This window comes from Myotis davidii, unplaced genomic scaffold (genome assembly GCF_000327345.1).
Source record: "Myotis davidii unplaced genomic scaffold, ASM32734v1 scaffold1493, whole genome shotgun sequence".
NCBI lineage: Eukaryota > Metazoa > Chordata > Mammalia > Chiroptera > Vespertilionidae > Myotis > Myotis davidii.
In genome coordinates, this window is record NW_006284834.1 from 40742 (window position 1) to 52693 (window position 11952).

General features: G+C 36.0%; 1 protein-coding gene across 1 annotated transcript in view; it reads right to left on the bottom strand.

Moving 5' to 3' along the window:
* Positions 1–11952, bottom strand: part of ATRX (alpha thalassemia/mental retardation syndrome X-linked) — a gene marked incomplete at its 3' end in the record, with an annotated part of 143993 nt that overhangs the window by 33392 nt on the left and 98649 nt on the right. The window contains exon 11 of the mRNA XM_015557685.1: positions 8497–8569. Coding sequence (XP_015413171.1) covers positions 8497–8569 — 73 coding nt within the window. The remainder of the gene's footprint in view (positions 1–8496; positions 8570–11952) is intronic.

The window sequence follows — 11952 nt, forward strand, 5'->3', positions numbered from 1 at the left end:
TCGCCCTGCCCCCCCCCAGTGACCTGGGATTTCAGGTCCCTCGGGGCTCCCAGGTCCGCCACCCCCTACAATATGACCCCAGGGCCCTCTGGGGAAGCGGGGAGAGGCGTCAGTGGACCGGGAGGTGCCAGACCCAGCCTCGCCCTCTGAGGGTCTCTAAGGGAGGCTTTTGCCTGGCCCGGTGCAGGGCCGCGGGGATGGGGCGCGGGTGGAAGCCAGCCTGGGAAGGGAGTGTGGTTGTCGCGCCGAGGTCAGCAACTGGCTGCGGCACTGGGACCCCTTGCACCCGATCTGGGGGAGAGGAGCAGGGGAAGGTCGCGAGGGCTGTTAGGAAGGACACCCACAGGACACCCAGGCCCCATGGACGGAAGAGGACTCAGGATCCCAGAGGCCGGGCAGGTGGTGAAGGCCCGAAGGCAGGCAGCCCCAGTGGCCGAGTTGAGGACCCGGAAGTAGGAGCATAAGCCAACTGAATGCACCTTCCTCCTTTTCGCCCGCATCTCAGCTGCACTGACCGCCCACAGCCGGACAGGTGGTGAGGGGCACCGGTGTGGGGGTCCTCGGCACGTGGACGGCGCTCAACACCCCAGAGCTGCTGACATGGTCCCTGCCACTTGCTGGACCAGTGGAGGAAGGTGGAGGACAGAGGTGGAGATGTGCAGGAGGCAGCTGATCGACGTTTCTAATTATCTCTCTCCCTTCCTCTCTGTAAAAAAAAAATCAATAAAAAATATTTTAAAAAATACCAACTGCATATTTCACGGACCTAGAACAAAATCTCCAAAAATTCATCTTGAATAAATAAAGACTAAGAATAGCTGCAGCAATCCTGAGAAAGAACAAAGTAGGAAGATCTCAATACCAGATATCAAGCTATACTACAAAGCTACTGTTCACAAAACTTCCTGGTACTGGCACAAGAACAGACATATAGACCAATGTAACAGAACAGAGAACCCAGAAATTGACACAAGACAGTATGCTCAACTAATATTTCACAAAGGAGACAAGAGCATACAATAGAATCTAGACAGTCTCTTCAATAAATGGTGTTGGGAAACAGAATAATATTTAATGTGAACTAAAATGGAAAAAAGATGGAAAATTGTGTATGTTTTTCATAAAAAAAGAATAGATGAGCCTACAATATATCTATCTTTAGGAGTAAGAAGAAGGTGGGCATCAGGGATGCTGCTAACTCAGGGGTATAAACTCAAAATAGATGAAGGACTTAAACATACAAACATAGATGGGAAACTATACAAAACTTAGAGCAAACCACAGGCAGCAAAATATCAGACATTTGTCGTAGCATTATCTTACCAATAGGGCTGCTACCACAATAGAAATTAAGGAGAAAATTAAAAAAATAAGACTACATCAAAATAAAAATCTTCTGTACAGCAAAAGAAACCATCAACAACACTAAGAGAAAACCCACTGCATGGGAGAACATATTTGCCCATATTATCTCTAATAAGGGTATAATCTCCAAATTTTACAGGAAACTCATACAACTTAACAAAAGGAAGATAACCAACCCTATCCAATAATGGGCAAAGAACCTACATAGACACTTTCCAAAAGAGGACATACAGAAAACCAAGAGACATACGAAAACATGCTCAAAGTCACTAATCAACCAAGAAATTCAAATCAAAACAACAATGAGGTACTATCTCACACCTGCCAGAATGGCTATCACCAACAAATCACCAAAGACAAGTGATGGCAAGGATGTGGAGAAAAAAGGAACCCTTCTGCACTACTGGTGGGAATACAGATTGGTACGAATGCAGACTGGTGCAGCCACTGTGGAGAGCAGTATGTAGTTTCCGCAAAAAACTAAAAATGGAACTCCCATTTGACCCAGTGATCCCACTCCTAGGAATATATCCCAAGAAATCAGAAACACCAATCAGAAAATATATATGCACCCCTATGTTCACAGCAGCACAATTTACAATAGCAAAGATTTGGAATCAGCCTAAGTGCCCAACAGCAGACAAATGGATTAAAAAACTGTAGTACATCTACACCAGGGGTTCTCAAACTACGGCCCGCGGGCCACATGCAAATACAAATATTGTATTTGTTCCCGTTGTGTTTTTTTACTTGAAAATAAGATATGTGCAGTGTGCATAGGAATTTGCTCATAGTTTTTTTTTAAACTATAGTCCAGCCCTCCAATGGTCTGAGGGACAGTGAACTGGCCCCCTGTTTAAAAAGTTTGAGGACCCCTGATCTACACAATGGAATACTATTGTAATGTAAAAAAGAAGGAACTCTTACCATTTGCAACAGCATGGATAGGTCCAAAGAGTATTATGCTAAGCGAAATAAGCCAATGAGAGAAAGATATATGCCACATGATCTCACGTATTTGTGGAATATAGTGAACAATATAAACCAATGAACAAAAATAGATCCAGAGACAGAGAAGCATCAAACTGTGACACCTCAGAGGGAAGGCAGGAGAATGGGCTGTGGGATAAGAGATCAACTAAAGGACTTGTATGCATGCATATAAGCATTACCAATGGACACAGTCACTAGAGGGTGAGGGCATGTGCTGGGGGTGCGTGTGGCCAGAAAGAGGTCAATGGAGAAAGAAAAATAATATTGTAATAGCTATGCACAGGCCAGTGGGGAGGTACTTAAAATATTAGGAGGACCACTCTGTAAAGTAGTATATGATTGCCTAAGCACTATGTTGTGCACCTGAAACTAATACAGAATAATATTTAATGTGAACTAAAATGGAAAAAAGATGGAAAATTGTGTATGTTTTTCATAAAAAAAGAATAGATGAGCCTACAATATATCTATCTTTAGGAGTAAGAAGAAGGTGGGCATCAGGGATGCTGCTAACTCAGGGGTTAGCAATAAATACCCTTTGGTCCAAAAAAAAATGTTTTGAGGAATAAAAATTTCATAAAATTACTATGGAATTCCTCATCTTAAAAGTCTGTATTAACATATTTTTAACCTCTGTGATTCAAACTTAGTATCTTGATATCAACATTTCTATAAAAAAATGACTAAGATGCCCTGGTTGGGTGGTTCCCTTGGTTGGAGCATTATCATATACAACAAAAAGGTTTCAAGTTCAACTCCTTGTAAGGGCACATCCTAGGTTGTGGGTTTGATCCACAGACGTAGCGGGTACGGGAGGCAATCCATCAAAAACTAGCATTGATGCAACCATCACCATAATGCAGTTTTGGAACATTTTTTTCTCCCCATAAAATGGCTCATGGCCACTTATACTTAATCCCTACTCCCGCCCTCAGTCTTAGAAAATCACTAATCTATTTCTGTCTCTATAGATTTGCCTCTTACGGACATCTCATATAAATGGAATCATACAGTAAAAAAAAAAAACTAGCATTGATGTCTCTATCTTGCTCTCCCCTCCTTCCCTCTCTCCCCCAATCCCTTCCTCCCTCCAAATTTTAAAAATAAAAATAATAAATAAATATAAAAACATACTCTTAGGTGAGGATCATTTTTAATTTTTTAATAAAAATTTAAAGAGCCTGGCTGGTGTGGCTCAGTTGGTTGGGTATCATCTCATGCACCACACAGTATCAGCCTGTAGACTAAAGGGTCCTGCACTTGATTCAAGTCAAGGGCATGTATCTCAGTTGCAGGTTTCATCCCTGGCCCTGGTGAAAGCACATGCAAAAGGCAACTAAAAGATGTGTCTATCTCATTTTGATGTTTCTCTCTCTGCCTCTCCCCCTCACTTTCATTCTCTCTAAAAAATCAATGGAGCCCTAACCGGTTTGGCTCAGCGGATAGAGCGGATAGAGCGGATAGAGCGGATAGAACGTCGGCCTGCGGACTGAAGGGTCCCAGGTTCGATTCAGGTCAAGGGCATGTACCTGGGTTGCGGGCACATTCCCAGTAGGGGGCGTGCAAGAGGCAGCTGAATCGACATTTCTCTCTCATCGATGTTTCTAACTCTGTATCCCTCTCCCTCTCCCTTCCTCTCTGTAAAAAATCAATAAAATATATTTTTAAAAAATCAATGGAAAACTATCCTCCGTGAGGATTAACAAATAAATAAATAAATAAATAACCCAACCAAACTGAAAGAGAAATTATGAGAAAAACTATAGAGTATTACTATACCCAGTTAAGCATTTTTCAATTATAAAATAAATATATGTATGTGTGTAGCAGGGGAGAATATCTATATAAAAAAATCTCAGCTTTTAATAAAAACTCAGGTTAACAAAAAGAATGCTTATTCAGAAAAATACCTAGCAATATGATTTTTCTCTTAAAAGCTCAGTTTTAAATATGCGTCACACCACGTAAAAATACAAATTAAGAATATTCCAAAAATAATTCTTTTTACAGGAGGAATGGATTTTTCAATAATCATTTTAGTATGCAACCTCTAAAGACAAAGCTTGGTTTAATGATCCACAACACTAACAATGGGGAGAAACCAAGATGGCGGCATAGGTAATCAACTGAAATTGCTGCCTCGCACAACCACTTCAAAACTACAACTAAAAGACAAAACAGACACAACCCTAACAATGTTAACCATGAACACAATACCATCTTATCGCTGAGACAAATTGACAGTAAAATATAGAACATTCTTAAAAATTTTTTGGTCAAAATATTTCTATTAAAATTTAAAACATTAAGGAATCATAATGCATTTTCAATAACAGGCTAATTGTAGAACTGTAACAATAATAAAACATTATGTGAATAAATGTCTTTTTTTTAATAAATGTCTTTTCAATGAAAGAACCAATATAAAACACTAAAGGGATTCAAAAGACAACACTAAAATAATGGTACATTTGCCCGGCCAGTGTGACTCAGTGGATGAACATCATCAACCAATGAAGCAGGAGGTCAGGTTCAATTCCTGGTCAGATCACATGCCTAGGTTGTGGACTCGATCCCCAGTAGGGGGCGTGCACGAGGCAGCCAATCAAAGATTCTCATCATTGATGTTTCTATCTCTCTCCCAATCCCTTCTTCTCTGAAATCAATAAAAATTTAAAAGTAAAAACGAATATGGTACATTCAAATAACTGACTGTAACAGTACATGTATAATTTAAATAATCTGACAAACTGGTATTATTATTCCCCCTTTCAAAAAGTACATAAATCTTAATCTATAAAATACAAAGTAAATTCTCAGTTATAGAAAATTCAAAAGATAAAGGTAGTCTACTGCTTATATTTTTTAAAGGCTCGACCAAAAGTAATGAAAGTTAAACTGCCAATCAATCCATAATATTTTGTCATTGTTTATTAAATATATGCAATTATACAGAAATAATTTACAAGTTAGAGCTATCAAATCTGAATGATGCCATCTAATTGTAGGCTAAATAGAAACTTATTTATTCATACCCAATAACATATTCAGGACATGGCTAAGTCTTTTATATTGACCTCAAAAGCTATCAATGCTTTAAAATGGAGAAGTTAAATAAGAGTGAAATCTGTTATAAAACTTGCACAATACTATTTAAGTACATAGCTTATATCTAAGTATATGTTATATAAAATAAATGTTTTGGGAATTATAAAGTATTTACTTCCTCAATTTCAGAAATATCAAAATATCTTTGGCTATAAACTAGCCTGCATTATCTCAATTCCAACAAATTCTTTCAAGTGTCATAAAAAGATGCATTATAATTAAAATCAAATGCTTGAACAAGGAAAAAGTTGTACAGCCCGGCCAGCAAGGCTCAATGGTTGAGTGTCGACCTATGAACCAGGAGATCACGTCTGATTCCAGGTCAGAGCACATGCCCAGGTTGTGGGCTCAATCCCCAGTGTGGGTCATGCAGGAGACATCTGATCAATGATTCCCTCTTATCATTGATATTTCTATCTCTCTCTCCCTCTCCCTTCCTCTCTGAAATAAACAAAAATATTTTTAAAAAACTTATTATAATTACTAAATTTCTGCAACACCAAAAAGTATGTTATATTTTTTGCATATCTGACAAAACATAGGTATGATTCTGATTCATTTACACTGGAAGGCTATTGTTGTGTTGGCTGGTGTCATTTTTTTTATTTGACAATCAACAGGAAAAGAGGTCAATACTCCTGACTTAGTCAGGTATTGCATATTTTAAAAATTCTTGCAGCACACCAGCATGCCACAGCACACTGCTGGAAAATCATTGGGTATGTGTATATTATAAAAGCACATTAAACTGAGTATAATGAAAAATATGCTCAAGATAAAAATTGAATTCTTCTCAAAATACTCAAAAGGGTTATATTTTTTATTTTTTAACCACAACATAAGATGGAATTATATATACCTTCAATAAAATACTTGCCAGTTACAGAGAGATGTAATAAAGTACTTAAGAGATGAAAATTATGTTTATATTTTGACAAGCTCTAACACAAAAAATTATCATACCTTAATGATATTCTCAATTGGTGGCTAGATATGAAATTAAGGTTCATCACTCACATTAAAATTATAGCATGTTTTAAACATTCTTAGCCTTTCAATAACATTTGAGGCCTCATGTTTTGCAAGAAAACAAATAGTAGCATAAATAAGTGAAAAGGAATTTAAAAATTTTAAAATAATACATTTTTAAATGCTTTCATAATCTCTCTGTGATCATGTACTACATAAATCCCTGATAAATACAATAGATGTCCTTACCATCCCATTCTGGACCCCACACCTATCCCATAAAATAATTGGTTATATAATTTAAAAAAATAGCCCTAGCTGGTTTGGCTCAGTGGATAAGAGTGTCTGCCTGCAGACCAAAGGGTCCCAGGTTCAATTCCAGTCAAGGGCACATATTTTGGTTGCAGGCTCCTCCCCGGCCCAGACCCTGGTCAGGGCATGTGCAGGAGGCAACCAATTGATGTGTTTCTCTCACATTGATGTTTCTGTCTTTCCTTCTCTCTTCTACTCTCCCTAAAAATCATTGGAAAAATAACCTCAGTTGAGGATTAAAAAAAATAATAAGCAGCAAGCAGCATCTGTCTTTGTATACATCTATTCAAAGTGCAAAATAAAACTGTTCATTTACCCTAATAACAATGTTTCCTGCTAATTAGGAGAATGCTGATCTTTGAAACAGAAAAAAACTATCAGCAAGACATAAAACAAAGCTAGAATAACAGCTATCCTTAGAAAATTATGACACAAAAATTACATATATATTTTCATGTTTTCTTAACATTACAGCTTACTATTCAGAATAAATGGATGGTTAATATAGTGTTCTTTAATAAAACCTATCAAGTCTATCAGCTTTTAGAGACTTAGAATTAATCAGAGAAAGCTTCATCCAACATTTTCATTTTAGAGATCAGAAAATTTTGGCAAAGAGTAGTTAAGTCACTTGACCAAGATTACAGAGACAGTTGTTATAAAAATTAGAAGTCAGATATTCTTATTCCTATTATTTCAAAATTCCATCCACTTCACCACACTTGGCTGAACATTATGAATGTGCAGGGAAAGGTTTAAAAGACATGTAAAAACTTTATGGTATATTCTTTAATATTATGTTGTTTTTTATTCGCCATTGCTGGGATATGAGCGTGCCTTTGCATGTTTCTCTTCTCCCAGCCATCCTTAGTTAATAATATTTGTACAGGCTATACTGTTCACATTTACACTTATTGTTTAAGTCTTATTAAAGTTAATAGTATCATACCATTTCTATTTTATTTGAAAAATAGTTAAAATCTGTATCAGTCTGGACACTTTGTAAATTGATACTAATTTTACAAGCAATTTCTTAATCTTAAATATCTGAGTAATGTCCCTTTTTTTTCCTTTGAACAGATTTTAATAAATAGGACTACCATAATGAATAGCAATTAAAAACAATACTCAGCCCTGACCAGTGTGGTTCAGGGTCAAGAGTTCGATTCCAGATCAAGGGCAGGTGCCTGGGTTGCAGGTTGGATCCCAGGCTCCCTGTAAGGGTGTGCGCAGGAGGCAACCAATGTGTCTCTTGCACATTGATGTTTTTCTCTCTCTGTCTCCCTCTCTCCTCCTCCCTCCCTCCTTCCATCCTTACCTTCTACTCTTTTTAAAAATCAATGGAAAAAATACCCTCACTTGAGGATTTTTTAAAATCAAACATTAATGAGAAAGATGTCTGTTGTCACCAATTTGAGATAATCCACTTTCATCAATAAAATAATCTGTAAGAATTAAAAATTCTCAAAAATTAGCAGTTTACATAAAAATATAAAATTGACAGTGCTATACATATTTATATCACACCCTATGCTAGGTGTGTCAATATTTATATCTACTTTCTCTTAAAGTTTCTGAGTTTTAGCCTATTTTCTGGCCTTTCTTTCAAACTTGAGGAAAGACTGTGAGCAGAGTCTTTCTAATGCACTCCTGGTTTTTACAACCAGCTTGAGGTTCTTTTGCTGCTGTTTGTGCCCACATCTAGGGTGGGTTATTATCTTTTTAAAGTCCTTACAGATAGAACCATACCTATTCTCAGGATCATTGTCATCATCATCATCATCCACTGTGACAGGCACTGATTTAGATAAGTCTTCATCTCCTTGAAGGGAAAAAAGCATACTCAAAATTAGTTTTATGCTATCTACATAAGTAAAACCATGTAAAATAAAACAGAAAGCCTAAAACTTTAATAACAACTAGTTGGTTCTAAACTGTATTCTGGGGTCCAAAACATGATTTAAAAGAATTTATAAGAAAGCACATGGATAATTTAAAAAGTGCCAATAGTAAAATGATAAATAAGTTGGATCTTATGTATTTCAAAGTTCCTTTCCAGAGCACAAGGGTTTTACTGCGCATCTTTCAGGTAGCATGTCTTTATCATTTACCATCACATTAGCATAAGTTTCTTACTAAATAAGCTATGTTCATAGTGATCCATTTTAAGTTTAAGGCTAACATATGTATAACTTTTTTCTGTATTACTGAAGAATAGCAAAATTGCTATCAATATTTTGGTGGTACCAAATAATTTCAAATATATTTGAATTTGTATAATATTAATGAATAGAAATACACAGACACATTCAAGTACAGTAAAACTTATGTCCTTATAAAGAGCTACTCTTCTACCTTTTGATTAAAACTCTAAAGACATTAACATTTGGCATTTCATTATATGTAAAATGTGCCTCAAACACAAACTTAAATATTAAACTCTCATTAATACTATATATGCTGAAGTAATTAGGAAAAAGTATGCTGATGTTTATTATTTCTTTTGAAATGTATCCAAAATTTCAAGAGCATTGCATTGAGTAAAAAAAAGCCAATCTCAAAAGGTTACATGCTTCATGATTCGTCTCAAAATAACAAACACAAAAATCAGATAAGTTGGTAGGAGTTAATACGGGGGGGATAAAGAAGGAAGCTGTGCATAAGGTGTAGCACAAGGAAAACTTGTGGTAATGGGACAGTTCAATCTCTTGGTTGTAATTTACAAAGCTACACATGATACAATCTCATAGAACTATATTTATACATACATGCATACATACATACACAAAAGAATAAATGCATGTAAAACTGGTGAATCTAAATAAATCTTTCATTTCCTGGTTTTGACACTGTACTACAGTTATGCAAGATGTTACCAGTAGGAGAACGGTAGAATATCCAAAATCTCCCTGTACATTTTTTTGGTTGCAAATTCCTGTGAATTTATAATTATTTCAAAATAAACAGTTAAAAGGGCACACAAAAGTTAGTAACATTGATGGATAGAAGAATATATAAATAGATATCTTGAAAAACAGTACTCTTTACATATGCAAATACAGTACAATATTAACAAAAGAAACTTTTCTACATATTAAAATTTTTCATAATAACATATTTGAAAAAAATGTTGGAGAGAAAAAAATCCACAAAGAATGCAGACAGCTACATGTTCATGATAGAAATACAGAAAGGCAAAATTAAATACAGAAAAGCAAAAATAAATCTCACAATATCCTAGCAAACTCAGAATACCTTTCAAGCAGACCAATCTTCAAATGAATTATCACTAGTAATACTACTTCTTTACTATAAATTTGACCCATTTCTTAAACTAGTGTTTAAATGCTATCTGTTTACCTCCAATAGTTAGATTAAGTAGCTCACTTGCTAATTATCACACAACCCCATTCTACTTCTATATCTTTTTCTGATATTTTTTAATGATTTATCTATGTCTGTCTTGCTCATTAAACTGCAATCTTCTAGCACCGTGTTCTTAATCTTGGTTGCTTATGCCATTCCCAAGCCCCAATTTCTTTTTTTCTTATTATAATGAATCTTTATTTCTGTAAAAAGAATCTGAGTTTCTAAAAGGCAGTACAGATATGCTAGGAGATAATACATGGTTTTCATATCCTCCGTATGAAATATATGGTATATCTGTAAACACATTATTGCCTTCATAAATGAAAACCGTAATCAGTAACACTGATTTACAGCAAATTAAATTGTATAGAGTTCAGTTTACAAAGAAACATTTCTACTCCCCTTTACAAGCCCCAATTTTTACGAAAATGTTGTACCATGTACTAGGATACCCAACTATTGCTGAATAAATTAGAATCCTCTAAATTCTTGAGAGCAGGTGAGGCTTTTTAAGAGTTCATAAAAATTGTCGCCTAAATTAACTTGGACATAGTAGGGGAACAAATAAATATAGCTTGCTTATATATGCATGCAAGCAAATTCTTAAAGAATGCCACTTTAAAAAAAGAAAAAGAAAAAAAATGAAATAAAACATTAAAAAAAAATAAAAAGAATGCCACTTTTATCATTGGCTTATATCCAAACTTATCTTGAAAAGCAGTACTTTTTACATAGTGCTTGTATTAAATACCCTTCAGATTCTTTTCAGCTTAAGTATTTCTTTGACAAAGTCCATTTTTTAGATTTGTTAAACTCCCTAGCAAATTTACCTTCTTTTTTCATCTAAAGTAACCAGTTCCAAAAATATCCAGGGTAAACAAAATCTGAACAATGCTTATGAGACCGAATAGTTGAGAGATTGGCATCTGCTGAAATTCTGAATTCTTAAGGCTTCTCTGGACATACATATGAGAAAGGATTCACCTCCCCATCAGGACACTAGTCCTTCAGAATAAAGTTACATAAGTCCAAACAGAACACAATGATCTAGACTAGGGCTGGGTTAAGAAATTATTGGGAAATGCCCCCTTTGAGTATTTGCCATATGTTGCCACCTCTTCTTAAGATCTGATGAACACCTACTGCATATTACACTAGGTATTAATAGTTCCAAACATGAAAGATATATCCTAGATGTCCTCATATGTGTCATATATAATTAGATTTGGGGAAATGAAAATCAGTATTTGAAATCAAACATACTGATTTTGCTAGGAAAGCTGTTTAATCATGAAAAACAGCTTTCCAAAGTTTAAGATTAGTTCAATAGCCTAAATTTGCTAATGAGAATAGTCCATGTAACTACAATTTATTATTCTTATACTCTAATCCTTAATAAGAGTTTCCTTAAGTAGCCTGATAACAAAAACATTGATTTGGGAGGAAAACCAAGATGGTAGCATAGTAAACACCTGAAATTGATGCCTCACACTACCACTTCAAAAATACAACTAAAAGACAAAACAGATATCATCCACAACCACAGGAAGGCTGGCTGAGTGGAAATTCTATAATTAGAAGGAAAGAGAAAAGCACACTGAGACTCAGAGGAGGCGGGTGCGGAAAGGGCTGGCAACTGAGGATGCAGTTGTCTTTTTCAATCGGGAGGGAGACACATACTCCTGGTCTGAACTCCAGTTCCAGGAGAGTCTCTGGGGACCCAGACAAATACAGGGAGAAACTGGACTGTCTGGCAGCAGGTGGAATTCAAGGGTGGCTTTCTCTCAGAGGTGCTTGCAGGGATTACCAGGGGACACTGAGACCCAGGCACTCTTA